The sequence below is a fragment of the Marmota monax genome, unplaced genomic scaffold (genome assembly GCF_021218885.2).
Source record: "Marmota monax isolate L192 unplaced genomic scaffold, Marmota_monax_Labrador192_F-V1.1 WCK01_AAM20220418_F8-fsc00244, whole genome shotgun sequence".
NCBI classification, from domain to species: Eukaryota; Metazoa; Chordata; class Mammalia; order Rodentia; family Sciuridae; genus Marmota; species Marmota monax.
In genome coordinates, this window is record NW_026692962.1 from 32,656 (window position 1) to 55,456 (window position 22,801).

General features: G+C 32.6%; 1 protein-coding gene and 1 non-coding gene across 5 annotated transcripts in view; one reads left to right on the forward strand and one right to left on the reverse strand.

The window, feature by feature from the left end:
- Slc35a3 (solute carrier family 35 member A3) overlaps nucleotides 1-22,036 on the forward strand; it is a 41,566-nt gene extending 19,530 nt beyond the window's left edge. For 3 of the 4 annotated variants that reach the window (XM_058581968.1, XM_046452339.2, XM_046452338.2), the window contains 6 exons: nucleotides 4,175-4,329; nucleotides 4,408-4,530; nucleotides 10,173-10,344; nucleotides 13,995-14,113; nucleotides 16,392-16,525; nucleotides 17,849-22,036. In XM_058581968.1, the coding sequence (XP_058437951.1) occupies nucleotides 4,175-4,329; nucleotides 4,408-4,530; nucleotides 10,173-10,344; nucleotides 13,995-14,113; nucleotides 16,392-16,525; nucleotides 17,849-17,939 (794 nt within the window). In that variant the 3' untranslated portion in view covers nucleotides 17,940-22,036. The remainder of the gene's footprint in view (nucleotides 1-4,174; nucleotides 4,330-4,407; nucleotides 4,531-10,172; nucleotides 10,345-13,994; nucleotides 14,114-16,391; nucleotides 16,526-17,848) is intronic. The other variant, XM_046452340.2, reaches the window with a different exon arrangement.
- Nucleotides 9,859-9,930, reverse strand: Trnaa-ggc (transfer RNA alanine (anticodon GGC)). Its single transcript has one exon. It is a non-coding gene; the product is annotated as a tRNA-Ala (tRNA).
- Nucleotides 22,037-22,801: the final 765 nt, after the last annotated feature.

Below are 22,801 nucleotides of genomic sequence, written 5' to 3' on the forward strand. Positions count from 1 at the left end.
TTTTATCCTAATCTATATCATGGTTCATGTCTTCTGATTAACACTATAAATATGAATCATCTTTTCTTACAATTATGGTATAATAATTTGGAAAAAGTAAATTCTATAATTCTGTGACTGTTAGAACTTTTTACTGAAGATTTTTTATTTTATTTGCTGTATTGATTAGTTGGGCATGACTAACTTGATTCAGTTTTCCCTTTATTTATTTGTGGTGTTAGGAATTGAACCCAGGATCTCGTGCATGCTAGGCAAACACTTTACCACAGAGCTACATCCTCAGCCCTTGATACAGGGGTTTTTTTTTTAAGTATATTTTAAGTTTAAATGGACACAATACCTTTATTTTATTTATTTTATTTTTGTGTGGTGCCAGAGATTGAACCCAGTGCCTCATGTGTGGTATGCAAGCACTCTACCACTGAGCCACAACCCTGCCCTTGATTCAGTTTTTAAAAACAGTTTCATTGAGATATAATTCATGAACCATTCAATTCACCCGTTTTTTGTTTGTTTTGTTTTGTTGTTGTTTGCAGTACTAGGGATTGAATCCAGGGGTGGTCTAACACTGAGCTACATTCCCAACTCTTCTTATTTTTATTTTTATTTTGTGACAGGGTGCTGCTAAATTTCTCAGGTTGGCCTTGAACTTGTGCCTCAGTGGGATTACAGGCATGTTTTGTTTTGTTCTTTTTGGAGCTGGGGATTGAACCTGGGGTCTCAAGCATGCTAAGCATATTCTGTATCACTGAGCTACACTCCAGCCCCAAGTCACCTTTTTTTTTGTGTGTACATTATTGAGGATTGAACCCAGGTCCTGGTGCATGTATTCATCAATTTTAAATGTACCATTTGATGGTTTTTGGAGTACTTTGTTATCAATTGTAATAAATGTATGTAACTTAGAATTTGCCATTGTAATGATTTTTTAATGCATAAATCATTGGCATTAACCGCATTTATAGTGTTGTACAAACATGGCCAATTTTCAAAGCTTTTTCATCATCTGAAACAGAAACTCTTGGGTAAAATTCCCCATTGGCCTTTATCGCCATTCCCCAATAATCTCTAATTTACTCTCTCTTTTTCTTGATTCGGGGGATAGAACCCTGAGCCCCAATTATGCTAGGCTAGGCAAGCACTCTACCACTGAGCTACATCCCAGCCCTCTAATTTACTTTCTGTCTGTATGAAATACCTAGTCCAGATATTTCATATAAGTTGAATCATAACGTTTATAATGTTTTCAAGATTTATCTATGTAGTAACATGTATCAGAATTTTATTTATTTAGTTAGTTAGTTCGTTAGTTGTAGATGGACAAATACCTTTATTTATTTTTATGTGGTACTGAGGATTGAACCCAGTGCCTCACATGTGTGAGGCAAGTGCTCTACTGCTCTAAATAAGAACTTTATTTCTTTTTATGGTTGAAAAATATTTCATTGTATATATATACCATGTTTTATTTACTTATTCATATGTTGATGGACACTTGGGTTGTTTCCACCTTTTGGTTATTGTAAATAATGCTGGAATGAACAATGAGAAATGCTGCAGTAGATGTACAAATGTCTGGTTGAGTCCCTTTTATTTCTTTTGAGTGTATATTTATAAGTGCTTCTCAGCCATTTGTATATCTTCTTTTGAACTATATTTGACATGACTTGATAATAGAGTGAAAGCCAGGAAAAGGGAGGAGTCCAGTTTGGATAATGATTTTAGGTTTTTAGATTAAATTCCTGGGTGCTAAAGATTGATATCTAAAAGATTTGGAGGAAATGTAAGGCTTCTCTTTGGGCCATATTAAGTTTGAGACACATATAAAGCATTCAAATTGGTATGTGAAATAGTAGAGTATATGAATATGAAGCTCAGGGATTTGTCAGCTTATAGATTGTTTTAATAAAAGTCAATTGTGGTAAAAAGGAAATTTTTTTTAAGTCAAGGATTGGATAAGATAAGCTATCATATGTACTAGAAGAAAGAAGGGCCAAAGTCTGAACTTTGTTAGCATTCCCAATATTTAGAGGTCTAATTCAGAAGGCAGGATCAGTAAGAGAAGGACTGTAAAGGAGCCATCAGCAAGACATAAAAACATAATAGAAAGGCTGAGAAATGAGTGTTTTTGCTAAGGTCTAGGTGAATACAAGTATACACTACATTTAACATTGTAGAGCCAAAGATATCTTTAGCATAAATGGTTACATTGTGGAGAGATGATAAAACCAAATTTCAGTGAACTAAAGCATGAATAAGCACACTGTGCACAAAAATAAATTCCAAGTGGACAAAATATTGACATTTTAATATAAAACTATTTTAAAAATATTTTTTAGTTGTCAATGGACTTTTATTTTATTTATTGATACTTGATGCTAAGAATCAAACACAGTACCTCACACATGCTAGGCAAGCGCTCTGCCACTGAGCCACAACCCCAGCCCTTAAAAACAAAACTTTATGATCATGGTCTATGAATGATTTAAAACAAGATACAAAACAAAAATAAGCCATAAAGGGAAAAAATAGATAATTTGGGGGTAGATATATTAAAATGAAAAATCCTGTATGTCAAACCAAGTGAGGAGGCTAATCATAGTTTGAGAAAATATATTTTTATTACATGTAACCACCAAAAATTAATAATCAGAATTACAAAGAACTCTGACAATTCAGTAAGAAAAGACAACAGCTCAGTAAAAAAGGGGTCAAAGGATATAAATAGGCAGTTCACAAAGAGGAAACCTGACTGGCCAGTAAATACATAAAAGAGGTCCAGGGCTGAGGGTATAGCTCAGTGGCAGAGTGTCTGCACAGCATGAGCAAGGCTCTGAGTTTGGTCCCTAGTGCTGGAAAAACAAACAAATAAAAACCTGCAATCAGGGAAATTAAAACCAAGAGACATAATGTTATTGCCCTCACGTTGACAAAAATAAAAAGTAACAATACCAGAAATTGGCAGGAATGTGGAGGACAGCCTCCCCTAAAGTACTTGTGAGAAAAGTATATGATAGCATCAATTCTTTAAATTTTTACATTCAGAACGTAAGCTGACATTTTAGATTTTTTCTGATAAAGGAAAAAAATAGTTCAGTTTTTATTTTTGTTAATTTTACTATTTTGGGTTGAGAAAAGGGCAGGTAACAGCAATCTTTAAAATTCTTTCATTTCAAAAAATTTTCATATTAAAGTTTTCCTATTTTATATTAGAGAGAAAATCATTAAAATAAAGCATTAGAGTTCCTTAGAATTTCTCCTTTCTGGAGAGATTCATATGTCAAAGTTCTTTGGACTGTGTGTGTGCATGTGTGTGTGTGTCTGTGTGTGCGTGATTAATACTGTAGGTTGGTTAGCTCAAAGTCTATTTCCAATTCCTTTCTCTGTTTTCTTTTTGTCTTTAATGTGTATAAAATAAAGGAAAAGATGTGATTTCCCAGCTTCCTTATAGCTAGGGGTAGGTAATATAACATATTCCAGAAATGAGAGTAAGATACCTACAAGGCTTTTGTTGTCTCTTCCTTCTTGTTGCATGAAACAAGAACCAGAGGTTCATTAGTCATTTGGTGAACCTGTTGGATATCATGCAGAGACAACTGAAAGTGAAAACTGTGAAAGTATAAAAAGCCAATATATTTATATATTGAGAAGCCTGGTTCACTGAGCTGCTGTAGAATCATTAGATTTGGACTCATGCTATGTAAGTCAAATTGAGCTACTTTTATTTGGGTTTTCCATCCAAACCTACCCCTTTTCATGATTGAAGTTTTCATAATTATTAATTGCACAAATGGCTGATGATAAATGAAATGCACAAAATAAAATTTTTATAATGTTATATAGTAAAGCAAGGATAGTTGGTTAACATGTTAATACTTTGTTGAGCCTTTAGTTATCATAAATGTTTGTGTATGTATGTGTGAATATATGAGCAAATTGGTTACACATCAGAAAGAATGTAAGAATAATGCTCTTCTTAATATGCTACCTGTTAATAATTAACACTTGAAAAATTAGCATCATAAAAGTATATTTTAGACCTGAAAACATCCTAACATGTAGCTGAGTTTTGTTTTTTACAAATGAGGAAATTTAAGGTCTTGAGAGAATGAATGTACAACTTACTTAGAGTTACCTAAATATTGATTTTTCCCATTTCACTTGTTTATTCTAGAATGTAGTCTAAGAGCACTGAATCGAGTACTGCACGATGAAATTCTTAATAAACCTATGGAAACACTTAAACTTGCTATTCCATCAGGGATATATACTCTTCAGAATAATTTACTATATGTGGCACTATCAAATCTAGATGCAGCTACTTATCAGGTACTTGAAATTAATTTGAATTGTCCTTTTAAGTAAGAAACAAACAAGCATTAATAATATTGCTATTTTCTTTTTCAGGTCACATATCAGTTGAAAATTCTTACAACAGCATTATTTTCTGTGTCTATGCTCAGTAAAAAATTGGGTGTATACCAATGGCTCTCCCTAATAATTTTGATGACAGGAGTTGCTTTTGTACAGGTAACTATTCAAGATAAGTATAACTTTCATTTTTACCAGTCTTGAAACCTTATTTAGTTTGCTTGGAGAGCATGGTTCTTTTATTTTTTAAGGCAAATAAATGCTGACATATTTTTTGAGGGCTTCGTTCATGCAAAATGCTACATTGAGATCATCAGTGATTCAAAAAAATAAATAAAAATAAAATTACCTACTTAAAGAAATGAATAATCACAGCTCCTCAGGAGACTCCAAGTTCAAGGTCAACTTGGGCAACTTAGTGAGACCACGTCTCAAAATACAATAAAAAGGACTGGCGATATAAGTCAGTGGCAGAGTACTTGCCTAGCACATATGAGGCTCTGGGTTCAGTCCCCAGCACTACAAAAAAAGGAAAAAGAAGAAATGAATAATTTGGTTAGGGAAATAAGACACTATATAAAAACAGACCTAATTTTTACTGGATATATAGAGTAGTTGAGATTATTAGCTACCTCCTTAATGTCTCTTGGCTTCACTGATATTTTCTTCTCTGATTCTCATCTCTTTGTAATGATTCCTTATTCGTTTCTTTCATGGAGTTCTCTTCTTGATACTCACTTTAGATAATGGGGTGTTTATAGGCTTGTTTTTCTCCTGGGTTATATCCTTATTTGTAGAGATTTCATCTATTCTGCAGATTTTGTGTGTGTGTATGTGTGTGTGCTTTAACACCGATATGCTCATGTCTCCTCAGTTTGTGTCATCAGCTCTGGTTATATAACATCTATAGTTTCAGATTTATATACTGAAAGATCAATTGAGTATCTTCACTTGGTTGCTCAATAGACCACATAAACTCAGCATATCTAAAATTAAACTTTACCTGTTTCCTCACCAACCCTGCTTTTATTTTTATTTTTTCCAATCATTACTCAAGCTACGAACTGTCCTAAATTCTTTCTTCTGCCTGAACATCCAATCACTAAGACCTTATTAATTCTGCTTTCTAAATATTCTTGATTACATCCTTGTTTCCTTTTATCATTTGCCTAGTTTCATACTTTCTCACATGGACTTTACCTAATGCTTTTGTTGTTGTTGTTTGTTTCTTTTTTAACTTCAGTCTAACCCATCTCTCTAAATCCAGCCTCTACTTAGTCACCACTATGATCTGCTTAAAAACAAGTCAAATTGTATCAATTTCCTGCCACCCAGAGGATCCCTATCACTTTCCCCAGAGTGTAATATGTTTATCTTGAATAAAGATCTTCAATAACTTATTTTAAATGGGTATTGTAAAAACTGTATCAAACCCATATTTTTATAGATTTTGCTTAATATAAGCTAAGTAGTTATTGTTTTAAAAAGTGTTTAAAATATCAAGTAATTAATGATTCAAGTGGAAGATGGATGTGGCAGAAACTATGATGATAGGCAAATAACAGAAGTTTCAGGAACACTGACTTACAGGTTAATGTCCAGAATGGTTAGCATGACAAAATAGACCTTCCCTATAACACCTTCCAGTCTAAGCTCATTTCTGCTTCTCCCCATTTCAGACTTAACTTCTACAACTGTTGTGCTTTTTTGTGTATCTGTGCATTGATCCATTCTCTATTGTGCAGTCAATGATTTCCCTCCTTTCTTTGCCTGGCTAACACCTACACGTTTGTTTTTTGCTGGGGATTGAACACATATTAGACAGGCACTATACTACTGAGCTATATCCTCAACACCTTCTGTTCATTTAAAAAGACTCAGTTGAGGTAATAACATCTACCAGAACACCTTCCTAACGTACTAAACTGAGTTTTGTCTCTTTTTGTCTGCTGCATAGTACTTTGTACATATCTTTTTCCTAGTACTTCATATACACTTATGTACATGTGTCTTTACCATTACAACTTAAGTTCCTAGGAAGCAGGAGTTGTGTTTCACTTTCCTTCCATTTCCAGAGCCTAGTTAGCAAGATTTAAATATAGTTTAAGATCAGGGAAAAACTGACATTTGTTTTTACATGATAAGTTTTCAAATGATTTTTATACACTGTAAGTACATACTACTTCTGGGAAAACTTCAGAGATAAAGTTGGATTTAAATTAGATTTTGAAAGATAATTGTTATATTGAAATACATATATTGAATATTTACATGCCAGGCACCTTACTTGATGCTTCCTCTATGTTATGTAATATCTGCTTAAGGTGAATATTCTTTCCAAATTGAGGAAGAAGAGTTGAAGCTCCCAGGGGTTGTTAACTAACTTGCTCAGAATCACCAAACCAGTAGTGGCAAGAACCAGTTTCAGTAGGTCTGAAGCACCAGAAAAGTCATTACAGAAAAAAGGATTTTTTTAAAAAAAGTACAGATAGATAGCTGTGGATAAGCGCAAGATAGGTTAAATAATGGCAATAAACTTACTTGCTTGGAACAAAGGGTTACATAAGATGAGATTACAAAATGCAGATTGGTACCAAATTATATGTGGTCTTTAATATCAGGCTAGGAACTTAGATTTGACCATTTTAGGCTGTTAAGGCTTCACTGGGGATTTGAAAGGGAAATCCTGTAGTCTGCAGGACACATTGGTGGAGAGAAAGTTTGAAGGAATGGAATTGGAATGTCCTATAGCAGAGATGGAAGAGGTATTACGAGGAGCCAAGTGTGGTGGTGCACACCTGTAATCCCAGTGACTCTGGAAGCTAAGACAGGAGGATTGCAAGTTCAAGGCTAGCCTCGGCAACTTAGTGAGGCCCCAAGCAACTTAATGAAACTTTGTCTCAAAATAAAAAATAAAATAGGCTGGGACTGTAGCATAGTGATAAAGCACCCTTGGGTTTAATTTCAGTTTAAAAAAAAAAAAAGAAAAAATTTGTTGTGAGATAAGAATCTGTATGAATTTGAGACTAATAAATATCAGAGGAAATGGAGTTCAAAGAGAGTAAAAGACAGGTTTGAATGGTGGCATTTTTAATAGAAATAAAGTCATCAAAATGTGTTTGTTTTGGAGAAAGAAAGTAAATTGAATTTTAGTCACATTGGCTTTAAGGAGATAACAAGTTTCTGAATAGCAGCAACTGAAATCTTGAACCTGAGGTCAGAAGCGATGTCAGTGCTTCTGTGAATCAATTCTCCAGCTAGGGGAGGTGAGTATAAGCTGTGCTGTATAGCTGTTCTGTCAATATGGTATCAATAAGCCCCACATGGCTATTTAAATTTAATACTTATAACAAAATAAAATTAAAATTTCAGTTCCTCCATCACACTCCCATATACCAAGTACTTAATAGCCACATGTGTATAAAGTTACCCTAATATACAGAAAAGATATAAGAACATTTCCATTCTCACAGGAAGTCTATTGAGTAATGTAGATATAAAGATTGGGAAGAGAGGACCAAGAAAAAAAGCAGGCAGTTTCAAGAGGAAAGGGATTAGTAATCGATATTGTCAGTGCTGCAGTGAAGGCAAGATGATGAACAGTTTTATTATTACAAGTTATATAACATATTGAGAAATCTCTAGTAGCCAAGAAAATAAACGGTGCTGGGGAAACTGAAAATTTATATATGGTAGAATGAAATTTAACCCCTATCTCTCACCCTGCACAAAACTCAAAAGTGGATCTAGGATATAGGCATCAGACCAGAAACCCCGTACCTACTGGAAGAAAATGTTGTCTCCATCATGTTGGCTTAAGAACCAACTTCCTCAACAAGACTCTGAAAGTGCAAGAAGTGAGATCAAGAATCAATAAATGGGAAGATATCACACTAAAAAACTGCTTCACAGCAAAGGAAACGAGAATGTGAAAACAGCCTACATAATGGGAGAAAATCTTTCCCACCTGCACCTCAGATTAATCTCCAGGATACACAAAGAACTCAAAAAACTTAACACCAAAAACAACAACAACAAAAACCCAATCAATAAGTGGGCAAAGGAACTCAACAGATACTTCACAGAAGAAATAACCATCAGTCAACAAATATATGAAAAAATGTTCAGCATCTCTAGCAATTTGAGAAATGCAAATTAAAACTACGCTGAGATTCCATCTTATTCCAGTCAAAATGGCAATTAGCAAGAATACAAGTAACAATAAATGTTGATGAAGATGTAGGGGAAAATGTACACTCGTACATTGCTGGTGGGACTACAAATTGGTGCAACCACTCTGGGAAGCAGTATGGAGATTACTCAAAAAACCTGGAATGGAACCACCATTTGATCTAATTATCCCACTCCTCAGTATATATCCAAAGTACTTAAAATCAGCATACTATAGTGATGCAGCCACATCAATGTTTATAGAGCAGCTCAATTCACAATAGCTAAGTTATGGAACCAGCATAGAAGCCCTTAAACAGATGAATGGATAAAGAAAATGTGGTAGACATACACAATGGAATATTAGCCATAAAGAAGAATGAAATTATGGATTTGCCAGTAAATGAAACTGAAGACTGAATGTTCGTCTGATATGTGAATGCTAACACACAATAAGGCAGGAAGAATAGGAGGGAAGAATAGAAGTACATTGGATTAGACAAAGGGGAATGAAGGGAAGGTAGGTGGGTAGAAATAGAAAGACAGTAGTAATGAATTGGACATAACTTTCCTATGTTCATACATGAATACGTGATCACTGAAACTCCACATCATGTACAACCACAAAAATGGGATCCTAATTAGAATAAATTATTCTCTGTATATGTATAATATGTCAAAATACACTCTACTGTCGTGTATATCTAAAAAGAACAAATTATCCCCATCCCCACAAAAAAGTTAAGTTATAGAAGAATCAGAGGAGTGAAGAAATAGATGTAAGACAAAATTTAACAATAGTTACAAGGTGTCAAATGGTTAGGTTGGGGTCAGAAACATCCAAGCCATAGAGTACCATACCTGATTTATGACATTGGAGTTCCTGTGTTGAAACACATTTCCTTTCTAGTAAACCCAAGTTTTCCTTCATTTTCTGATGGCCCATATTCCCCTGACTGTGTTTGGGGTTCCCCTCCCAACAGCTTCCTGTTATTAAACTTGATTTAGTACATCTCTTTCCAGTTATCTATGCTTTTGCTTTGGTAACAGAGGGCATGTAGGAATCTTATACTTTCATCTACCTATATTTGCAAGGTAGTCTATAAAAAATTAAAGATTTTTGGAGGTGTAGAATACTAGGGATTGAGCCCAGTGCTCTACTACTGAGCTACATCCCAATCTTGTTTACCTTTTATTTGAGGCTGGGTCTTGCTAAATTGCCTTAGTTGGCCTTGAACTTTCAATCTTCCTGCCTCAACTGAGTAGCTGATATTACAAGTATGCACCACTGTGCCCAGGTTAATTTTTTTTTTTAATAAGTGGTGCTGGGGATTGAACCCAGGGTCTTGTGCATGCCAGGCAAGTGCTCTACCACTGAGCTACACCACTCCCCAGCATAAAAAAATTAAATTTTAACAGATTATCTTAAAGTAATAGGTTGGTCTCTATAAAAGATGAAATATAAATACTTGTTTTCCATTAGGGTATTCTTTTGAAATTATAACTTGAAATAGTGATATATTGTTAATGTGGGGGGAAAATCAAATGATTCTAAGAGTGGGCTCTTAATATGTACTTTATAAAGTATTAAAGTACTATAAGAATTAAACTTCAATTTTGTTTTTATTCAGTGGCCCTCAGATTCTCAAGAGATTGATTCTAAGGAACTTTCAGCTGGCTCTCAATTTGTAGGCCTCATGGCAGTTCTAACAGCATGTTTTTCAAGTGGCTTTGCTGGAGTTTATTTTGAGAAAATCTTAAAAGAAACAAAACAATCAGTGTGGATAAGAAACATTCAGCTTGGTAAGTTTTAAGTCTTTTCTAATTTTTTTTTTTCCCTTTGCGGTGCTGGAGATTGAACCCAAGGCCTTGTGAATGTTAGCAAATACTCTATGACTAAGCCATACCTTCATCCCCTTTAGTATTTTAAAAAGTGATTATCTTGTTGGGTGTAATGGTACACACCTGTAATCCCAGTGGCTTGGGATGCTGAGACAGGAGAATCATGAGTTCAAAGCCAGGCTCAGCAACTGTGAGGCCCTAAGCAACTCAGTGAGACCCTGTCTCTAGATAAAATACAAAATAGGCCTTGGGATGTGGCTCAGTGGTTGAGTACCCCTGAGTTCAATCCCTGGTACCCCCCAAAATAAAAAAAAGTTATTATATTGTTTTATTTACAAATTTCTGTACATCTTTTTAAATAAGTTACATAAAATATGCTTTTTATGCAAATATCTGGCAATGTTTTTCCTTTTAGAAAAAATGTATTTTAGGGGCTGGGGTTATGGCTCAGTGGTAGAGCGCTCGCCTCACACGTGCAAGGCTCTGGGTTCAATCCTCAGCACCACATATAAATAAATAAATAAAATAAAGGTATTGTGTACAACTACAAAAAAAATGAATATTTTTTTAAAATTTTAAAAATTAAAGAAATGTATTTTAAAGCTGGGTGTGGTTGGCACATGCCTATAATACCAATGACTCAAGAGGATGAGACAGGATTGCAAGTTTAAGGCTAGCCTTAGCAAATTAGCAGAGGTCCTAAGCAACGTGGTGAGACCCTGTCTCAAAAAAAAAAAAAGTATTTAAATGAATGCCTTTTATTCAAGAATATGGAATTGTAGGTTTGTAACATAACATATAATCTATTCCTGTTCTTATCATTTGTAGCATTAGTAACTTTACCCTTAGTTTTCACTTCTTTCATTTCAAGTGTTGCAAATAACTGTTTTACTCCTGAAAAGGTGGATTTAAGATACTTAAGTGGGGTTGAGGTTGTGGCTCAGTGTAGAGTGCTCACCTAGCATATGCGAGGCCCTGGGTTCGATCCTCAGCATCACATAAAAATAAATAAATAAAATAAAGGTATTGTGTCTAACTACAACTAAAAAATAAATATTAAAAAAAGATACTTAAGTGGAGGAAGTTAGAAATGATGAACTTTTGGTTTTCTAAATATTAACATGCTTTTTTATTTCAAAGTGTTATGTTTTAGCTCTTAAATAATATAGCATTTTTCTAACGGAAGGTAAGTAGCTTAAAAGAAAAAGAATCCCTATGGATTGCCTTTGAGCAAAGATTTAAACTACTTATAGTATTATTATGATTAAATCCTCATACAAGGATTCCAAAAATTAGTATTATTGGCTTATATTCATTTTGGATAGTGCTACTTAGAAAACTGCCATGTGAGAAGCAGCTGCTTTGCAAGTGAACACATTCTATTTTAAGTTTTTGTCCCTGAGAATTTGGGGCTTATTTTTGAAATCACTGTTTTTTTTCCCCAATCCACATCAATTTAATAGATATACATTTCTCTCTTCATCAGCAGTCATATAGGCCTCTTCTGTTTCCTACACAGCAAATTGTTTATACTCCTAATGGCCCATATTGTAAGTCAAACTTCCCAAATTTGATTAGTCATCCTTTCATCTGTTTTCCAATAATGTGGTAACAAAAAACTGAATCTTTATGTTATCAAATAGGATTTATTTATGTTTCTCTGCAAAATGTGTAGAAATGTATCATTTTTTCCCTTTCAGGGTAAATATTTTTAAAGCAAAATTTAATTAGCTTCTTTTTGTTCAGTTTGTTTAGAATATAGTTTCACGGATTTAAAAGCAGTAATCAGTTTAATTTACCATTTCAGAAAAAGTATATCTGTAGCAGAGTGCTTAAGAACACTTAGTTTTAAAGTCATACTCCTCAAATCCTGATTTTATCACTTACTGACTCTGTGACATTTCAGAAGTTATTTTAACATATCTGTGATTCACTTTCATCTATAAAATGTAGTAACTAATTGCTGGCTGTGGTGGTGCATGCCTTTAATTTCAGCTATTTGGGAGGCTGAAGCAGAAGGATCTCAAGTGTGAAGCCAGCCTGGACAACTTAGACTGTCTCAAGATAAAAAAGACTAGCAGGCAGGAAACCCAGGGTTCAGTCCCCAGTACTGTAAAAAAGAAAAAAACAAGAAAGAAAAGTGTACCTAATTACAGTACCCACTCATATACTGCTATGAGTATTAAATGAGATAATACATGTGAAGTATTTAGGAAAAAGTGTCTTGCATATCCATGTAATAAGCACTAAAGTCGTCTATTTATATAAATATGCAAATAGACAAGAAAAAACAAGATATTAAAGAGATCAGCATCCCAATGACCTAAGACCTCCTGGTAGGTCTCACCTCTTTATTTTATTTTATTTTATTTTAATACCAGGAATTGAACCCAGCAGCACTTAACCACCAAACCACATCCTCAGCCCTTTATTATATTTTATTTAGAGACAGGTATTTTGAGTAGCTTAGGGCCTCACTAAGTTACTGAGGCTGGCTTTGAACTCGTGATCCTCCTGCCTCAGTCTCCCAAGCCATTGGGATTACAGGCATACACTACCTTGCCCATCCTCTAGGACCCACCTCTTGAAAGTTCTATCACTTCCCAATAATGCCACAAGCTGGGGACCAAGCCTTTAACACTTGGGCCTTTGGGGGACATTTTAGCTCCAAACTATAGTATATACTATATATGTTTTTAGTTAATTAAAAAGTATTACTTTTATAAATTAAATTTTTAAAATTTTGCTACTTTCAGGAATTTTTGGAATTATATGCTAGCATTAATTTCATGTTCAAAATTAAGGAGAAAGCTGGCATTAAATGAAATTTTAAAGAGTTTTTCATATCCCCTTTAATTCCTTTTGTTATGGAAAGCTGCCTAGTTCTAGCTTTACAAAAAAAAAAAAAAATCATATCCCTGCTACCTCTTTGACTGCATATATTCCAAAGATTGTCCATAGAGGTGGTTCCTATAGACATCCATAGCCTACCAGTGATCCTGGAAATTGCTTAAATCCAGTAGTCATATGATAGGCTCTATTGTTAAGGTGAGGAACTCTGTAATGAATAAGGTATAATTTCTATTTTCACTGAGCTGACTTTCCCCAAAATTGAGATTTCAGCAATACATATAGATTCTAATATTTTTTACCCCTCATTTTTAGTTATTAATTATTATACTTTCAAAACATGAAAAAAGGCTGTTATATGTGCAAGCTTTTATATATGCATGTATTATGTAAAGATATCAAAATTTAGACATAGCAAAAGGAAGATACAAGATATGACATATACTGAAAGCAGGAGATTTTGTAAATATTTGAATGGGGCAGCCATATAATCATATAATTTCTGCAGTTATATTATTTTAGCACTCATTTGATAATCTCTGTTCTTTTTAATATTCCCCATCTTTGACTTTGTCTGTAGTCATGATATAATACTGTGTGTTACTTTGTTAAGTTTATATAAACCAAGTAAAAAATTTAAAAGTAGTCAAATTTCATTTAAAAAAAAAAGTAACTATAAAACTTTTTGGGATATCAACAGAAACATTCTCTCTTCAGAAAAACTAAATGACATGATACAGACTTCTCTCTCTTTTTTTTAGGTTTTTTTGGGAGCATATTTGGATTAATGGGTGTTTACATTTATGATGGAGAATTGGTATCAAAGAATGGTTTTTTTCAGGGATATAACCGACTGACCTGGATAGTAGTAGTTCTTCAGGTAAAGCATGTAAAGTCTTTTATTTAATGCTAAAGAGAATCAAAGTTGCTATGGATATTGGCGGGGAAGACGATGGTGGGGGGGATCCCTCCTGTTAGTTCTTTCATTGTGTCTAATTTATTCAGGGAAGTTAAAAATAGAACTGGTCTTAATGCTCTAATGAAAAACTCACTTTAAAAAGGGTCCTGAGTAAACACTGTGGTATTTAAGTTTAATCATGAAATGCAAGTTTAATAATAAAGCGGCTGAAGCTAAGGACAAATAAAACTTTTGATTTTTCTATAGCTCATATTGTACAGAAAGTGTGTGGTCAGCTCCTGAAGATCAAAGAAACAGATTTAGATATTTCATTCTAGTTTTTTAACTTCATTTTTTAGTTAACATATTGAAACATTCCTGTCAAATTAGGTCAGTTTGTATTTAATTTGAATTTATTCAAGAGTCAAGTAATTAATTTCGTTTTCAAAAAATACTTATTGAGGACTTGGGATATACCTCAGTTGGTAGAGAGCTTGCCTCACATGAACAAAGCCCTGGGTTCAATCCCTAGCACCACCAAAAAACAAAAACAAAAAACTTATTGAGTACTCTACTCTGGAGGACATAAAAATAAAGATACAAGTCACTGCTCTTAGAGCCTTCTATTCTTCTAGAAGTATTTGAAGTTATAAGGAGAAAAGTCCTGGAAGGCTAGTGAAGATGTCAGAGAATAGTTTGGTTTTGACAGCAGGAAGGATATTTCTGTTTTTAAGATACTGAAAGAAAGGAGACACGATGAGAGAAAATTTGAAGTGCAATTAGGGTAAGTCAAGAGAATTTATGTGTGATATAATTTATCCTAGCAAAAAAAGGAAGTCATCTTCCCTTAACTAGGGGCTCAAGACATGAGCAAAATTAAAAAGATCTGGTATAACTGACTGATCTTAGGAATACATAGAAGAATGACAGTGTTGCCTAGAAATAATGGAACTCAAACATTAATTTGTAGTAAACTCAATTGGAATAATTTGTGACTTTCTCTAAATAAAGCTACTATCATTAAAGGTGGAGGGAAAGTTGTTAAGGTGAGTAGTCCAGATTTGGAAACTGATATGAAGTACAGGTTGCATATCCCTTATCCAAAATACTTGAGATCAAAAGTGTTTCAGATTTTTCATTTTGGGGAATGGACTCACACACATGCACATGTGCGTGCATGCACGCACATACACAAACATACACACACCTTTTACTCATAACATATAATATTTTTAATGTACTTGTATTATGACTACCCATTACATGAGGTCAGGTGTGGCATTTTCTGCTTGTGGCATCATGTCAGTGCTCAAATGAAGTTAGGATTTTGGAATACTTTGGATTAGGGATGATCAACCTATACAGTAAAATCACTCTCTTTCCGTTTTTTGGGTTGGGGGATCTCCTTGGTGATTGAACCCAGGACCTTGCATTTGCTAGGTGAGCACTGTAACACTGAGCCACCACCCACCCACAACAACCTCATTTTAAAAATAGCCCCATCTGGAATTTGAGAGATTGGGTAGAAAGTTCTTCATGAATTATTTATTTATTTATTTTTTTAATAGATGGACACAACACAATGCCTTTATTTTTTTTTTTATGTGGTGCTGAGAATCGAACCCAGGTAGAGCACAAAGCTAGTGGGTGGCTTAATGGTAGAGCACTTACCTACCATGTGTGAGACCCTGGATTCAATTTCCAGCACAGCAGAAAGAAAGCTGGGAGGGGAGGGAGTAAGGAGAGAGAGGAAACAAAGGAAGAGAAAGAGATGATTAAAACTAATTTAGCAAGAGTAATCTGATGACAGTGAGTGGTAGATTAGGATGGAGAGAACCTAGAAGAAGAAAGCAAAGTTAGGAGGTTGCTGAAAGGTTAGTGAAAAAAATCTTTTTAATTATTTCATTTTTACTCAAAGATAAAAATATAACACTGTTCACAGTGACCTGTCTTCCCACATTTGTCCAAACAAATGATGTTTAATTAATAATTAGGTGAGGATAGATGTCTTTTCATAATGTGATCATACTCTATTACAGTAAGACTCAGATAATTTTGGTAGTTACTCTAAGAGTTACCTTTTGAAATATGCAGACTAGTGAACAAAACCTGTGAGTGTATTGTTTATGAGATGTTTAATATAAATTGTTTACTATAATGGGATTCGATTCGTAGGACAAAAGCCTAAATCTTCATTGAATAATGAAATTCTCTGCAAAGTAATTCTGTTTTTAAAAATAATCTCTTAAAACTTTTGTAGGCACTTGGAGGCCTTGTAATAGCTGCTGTTATTAAGTATGCAGATAATATTTTAAAAGGATTTGCAACCTCTTTATCCATAATATTATCAACACTGATATCCTATTTTTGGCTACAAGATTTTGTGCCAACCAGGTAATTTATTATTTTCTATTTCTTTAAATCCTTAAAATATATATAAAATTAAGAATTCTTAAAGTAATTTGATATTTTATCCTATTATAACTTTTGAAAAAATATTGAAATATAATTTAAAAATCCATTAATCTATTTTTTAAGAAGATTTCAAACTACTTGAAAGGAAATCTTCCATTGAAAAACTTTTACACACACACACGTGTGTGTGTGTGTGTGTGTGTGTTATAAAGTGATAAACTAAGTCAAATATTGGTGGTATTGGGGATCAAACCCAGAGCTTCATACATGCTAGGCAACTGTTCTACCACTGAGCTACCACCCAGCCCTTTTTATTTTATTTTGAGACAGGTCTCTCCTGCCTACCACCATGTCTAGCTCATAACATTTTTAATGCATAATTTTGGTAGCCAACACCAGGAGAGTTTATGAAATTCTTGAAGAAGTTTATATGGATAAAATGGCTCATCAGAAAACTCAGTTAAGTGGTTATAGGAAGAAGAATTAATTATATTTTTCCTTTATTAGAGCAATGTTTTCGTTTTGTTTTTAGAGCAGGAGAATGACTTTGAACTGTTAATAGAAACTTTAAAAGCAACACTAGTCAAGTTTATATAAAAACTTTTTTAAAATGTACATATAAAAAGTTAAGTTTCATTGTCTAGTTTCCATCCAGTTTGTTCATTACCAAAATAAGGTAGATTATATCTATGTATAAGTAGAATAAAGAGAAAATTAAGAACTTCCTGCATTTAAGCTAATTTATTTTTGTAAATCAGGCCTGAATTTTGGTTATTGTTACCTTGCATTTTAAGCAAAACTTACCTTGGTTTAATATAAAAAATGAATTTTCCTTTTATCTGGTCAAATATTTAAAGAATTGAGACCTTACATTATTGAATGTATTGCGTGCAAAATGCATATTTAGGTAAAATACAGCTAAACATCTTGCTTTGGGAGACACTGTGCAAGAGGTGAGAGTACCAGGTTCAGGAGTCAGAAAAATCTGGACTTGAATCCTGTCTTGTGCTTAAGGTTGTGGGACTTCAGGCAAGTTATTTAAACTTTTAAAACCTATTTCCTCAGGTAAAAAACGAAGATAGTACTCTGATTTCTTAATAGGTTGTTCTGAGAACTAAGTGAGATAAACGTATGTAAAGCATTTAGCCAAATACCTTATGGAAAGTACTCAGTATTTGTTAGCCATGTTATGGCAACATTTTCTTCCCAAATTATAATTGGGTTTATGGTAAAGATATAAAAAGATTTTGTTTTGCTTATAATCTGATTTTCTTTTTTTCATTTTTCCTTCTTGTCATTTAGTGTCTTTTTCCTTGGAGCCATCCTTGTAATAGCAGCTACTTTCTTATATGGTTATGATCCCAAACCTGCAGGAAATCCCATTAAAGCATAGTCATAAACTTTGTTTAACTGGTTTCTCATGATGGTGCACTAGGAATCTCAACGTTAATCTTGCACAGAGGACTTCTACTGATTCTGTGAAGATATCATCATGCTGAATCTGATCATATTGTTCAGGTGGTTTGAAAATATACAGGCTTAAAGATAAAATGTTTGTACTGTATATGTAGCAAAACACATTATGCCTAGAAATCAAAACTTTAAAGTATTTCCAGGGTTTAAAATTAGAGAGAATATTGGAGGAAACTTGAAATCTAATTTTAAAGAGTTTACCTTTTTGATTGCTGCAGAAATGTCCTATGCACTCTTTGCAAGAGCACACAAATATCAATTTTTGCAAATTAGATCTACTTACTCTTATTAGATGTTTTTTACCTTATTCTTTCTGTACAGAAATATCAAATCACATGGAATAGTTGAAGTTTGAAAATTATAATTACCTATTAAAGCTGTGAAAAATAGAAATATTTGAAAAAATTTTTTCACATATCTGAGATTTTTATATTTGTATAAAGATTACTAAACAAAGGATTGCCAAATATTATTTGTTCACTTACAAAAATTTGATAAGGTAATATTCTCAGTCTGATTTGTCAGAAAATAAAATTCATATTTAAATGTAGTGTAAAGAAACATCTATTTCTCCATATACATCCTAAGATTTTTTTTAGTGCTTTGAGACAGCTGAAAGCAATCCAGTTGTTCCTGTGCTAGACTTTACTCTAATGGAGTTTTACCCTTGATCTCTTAATTGACTATCTTTTCTGTAAATCAGATAAATTCTTAATATTACTTTAAATTAAATTTTTGTGTTGTTACTGAAAATTTTAAATGTAATTTAAAGGAATTAAATACCGATTTAATAATTTAAAATAATTATTGTCTAATAGCTCCATTTGGAGAATTTTGAACTATCAAGTTATACTGTATACAAATAGAAAGATTTTAAATTAATATTTTACTTATCTGTAGAAATTTCCTTTAATCAACAACTGTTGACAAAAACAACAACCAAAAATATTAGTTGTATAGGTATCAGTGGACCAAGACCAAAATGACTTTTCTTGGAGACATTCCTGTTGCCATATTACACTATTTTAGATGGCGCCAGAACTTTAAATTCAAGACTGGTCAGAAGAAATGTTTTAGACTTCTCATAAGCCCATTTTCCCCAGGAGTACTGTGATCACATGACTGGGAGATGTAGTTGAATTCAGAGTTCCCTTTCTATGTTCCATGAAAGCTGCTGGGAAGGAGTCACCATTTTGCTTTTAAAATAAAGGGTTTTCTTCCCTATTCAACACTGGAGTTGAGGATGTGAATTTATATGTTATTTAATAAACTGGTTCAAAGGAGAGAGAATATATTAGAAATAGTAAGATGAATTGGTGGGCAAAAATACATTCTATAAGTGATATAGGTTTAATTTAATTATTGACTATATGCAGATTATCTATTAAGTATAAGAAGTATTTTGCTTTATTTTTTCATTTATACTGTATATATTTTTAAAAGTCTGTTCTGATATAAAAACTGTAAAAGAATATTTTTATATAGTCCTAGTGGATTTTGTTAAATAGAATTTGGCTGGAGAATAATGTTATTCCAAACCATTGGATACTCTTGGATAATTTGGACTGGCTGTGCTACCTTGCTAATGCAGTGATCTAATTTGGACTGCAGTGACCATCTTTTAGAGTATTTTGTTTGATAACCACATTTTGTTTTAAGACTGCAACAACATTCAGACTTATATCCTATTACTACTAAGAGAAATCTAAATCTTGCAAACACACAGATTTTAAGACTGAAAATAAAAATATATGTTCAGTTTACAGTGTTGTTTGGGCAATTATGTATTAATGCATTGTGCATTCAACAATTTTTTGTTAACTTAGTTTAGTCTGCCCCTATTCTAACACTTAAGCAATTACACAAGTAAATTATTAGATAATATAGGTATGTTTAATAACATTTTCAGGTGTCCATAATAATATATTTTTGGAGATTTCCAACAAAGATTATAAAATGTAATTAGGAATTGTGAAAATGGAAAATAGTCTAAAGTATATTTTTAAAGCAAACTTTCATTAGCCATAATTTATACTTTGCTTTTCTAATAGGTTTGAAAATGTTATGGAGCTATGTAGTTTTTAATTTTTAATTCAAAGGAAGCAATCATATTGAAGAAGATGGATTTGGGTCCTAGATCATGTCATATATACAGATAATGCTATTTTATGTATTTGTTTTGTGTTTTAATGACCTTCAGAGGTCCTTATTGTATTAAGCTTTTATAAAGATGACACCTGGATAATTTAAATTTCTGTACTTTTTAAAAAAGTGTATTTGTTGTCTCTCATCTAAGTTGTTCCATGTAAGAATGTATTACTTCTTAGGAGAAAAGTGCCAGTTGATAATTAAACTAAAAATTAAGAATGTAGTTATTGTGAGTTAAAGTTTAAAATGCAACAGGTAGGGGTTTCAATATAGCAGTATTACCAATTCTTTAATAAGTGATTTTAGAGAAGTCCTAAGCTACTTTTACGGTAGAATATATAGTACTTAAATATTTACATCTAATGTCACCAAATTTCATAGAAAAGAAAGGCAGTTTGCTATTTAAACTAGATTCTTATAACATGGACTCTAAAAGGAAACTAATTGACATTCTGCTCTGTGCATTTAGTGTAATAATGACTGTTCTTACATATCAAATCATTGGCCTTTAAATGTCATTGTATAGTCATTCAACTTAGTTTTTTTTAAGGATTTAGCATTCCTTATTTTATTTAAACATGCACAGAAAATATTTAATTACTATGGGTATACACTTTACATCAGTTGTTTATGCTCTATTGAAAGTAATCTTAAGAATTTCCAGGATAATTTAATTACAGGGCCAAGGGAAAAGCACCTTTATCAAAATCTGGTCCTATGTGCCTTGCCTTACCAAATACCTGACTTTTCTGAAGAATATTTCTGTAATTTGCAACTTTAGACACATAGGCAAAATTAGAATTTTCCAAGAATAACTATAATTCTGTTTTTGGTTATTTCAGCATTTGCTCTTTAAACCCATTGTCTAATAAAACTGAAATAGATATAACTATAAAAAGCATAGTTAACAGTTCTCATTTAGATAAATTGTGGTACCATTGTATCATCATCATTCAGCTTTTGGGAACTTAACAGTTGTATATAACTGTCATTTTGTTGTCTCATTTCTTATAAGATTTAATTTACTGTAAATTTAAAAAATATTTTTAAATGGTTTGTATCCTGAATTTTTCAATGCCTATATTTTATTTGTTTAGAAAGATTCTTTTGGACTTGGGGATGTGATTTGTATATTTAAATTTTTATGGACAAAAGTTAAAAGGAATATGTAAATTGATCTTTTGTTAAATGATTTTTAATTGGAAAATTTCTCTTGTCATTGATTGGTATCCATTATTATCTATTTAATAGATTGTTGAAATAGATTATTTTCATAAATAACTCTAGATTTTCCTATATTTCCTTATTCATCTCTGTCTGTGGCTGAACCTATGAATTAGTCTCATCATATAAATCAGAAATGAATTGCTGATGTTTACTTTTCTAGTTGACTTTTTATCACATGTGATTGCCCTTCCTTTTTTCTATCCTGTGCTCTAACATAAAAGAATGGGTTTTATTTAAACTAGTTAGAATACATCTGCCTAAAATTATTTTTTTGTAAATAAAATGTCTTTGCTAGCCTTAAGGTTAATTAAGTAATTTGGTACTTACTTTCTCCACAATTTGAATATAATTGCTTCTTTTGTGACTATCAGTTGAAAGCATAGAGATTAAATGTAATAAGCAACATAGAATTTTATTTCCATCTCTAGTACTGAAATAACTTTACACAAATGCTTTAAAAGATCACTAAAAAATAGTCCAGATAATGAAGAAGAATTAACTCATGAGCATGTTAGGAAAATTTTTATTTCTTGCTAAGTTTATAAGAAATATTGACATAAATGAAAAGAACATAAATGTCAGGAAATGCCTTATAATGAGGACTTGATGGAAAACTCAATAAAAATGTCAATTTAAACAGTATTTATAAAATTAATCACAAACGATCTTGAAATGCCATTACCTATGATTTCAAGTTTGACCGTTATTCTAAAAATGTTCTTGATTTTGTCAATAATGAGTTTATGAAGTTGGAAGAAAGTTGTAAACGATCAAAAATGGGTAGGTAGCTTAAAAAGATTCATGACAGGGAACTGTGATTGAAAGTAATGCTGATAAATGGAAGCAGAATGACAACAAGAAAAAGCCAGGTTGATACTTTTCTTATTCCTGACATGGAACTTTTCTTGAGCCAGGTTACCAGGTTAAAAATCAACAATGAGCTAGTCAGACCCGAAAAGAAGCCAACCAAAACATTTTGAAATTACCGAGAGGACTACTTGAACTATGTATTCACATTCACTATGGTTCAGAATAAGCCTTGTCCTAAGTATTTATTGTTATTTTGAGATATTAGCCAATGGCAGTAGCATTGTGTATAATTCATAAATAAATAATTATACACATAAAAACATCACTAAAATAAGAATATCAACATTTAAAAAGATACTTTGGTAACTGCTCATGAATAGCACTAACTGAAAATCTTTAATGTTATTTTTTATTAGAATGCTTCTTTTGTTCAAAATATATCAAAATCTCAAATCTAAGTGCTATGCAAACATATCTCAGAATCATCAATACTACTGCCTTTCAACAGAGTCAGATAGTAACCAGCTAGTCTTTCTTACTGTTCTTACAAAGATAATTCCTTCAAGGCAGGACACTAAGATTACATACTCTAGAAAA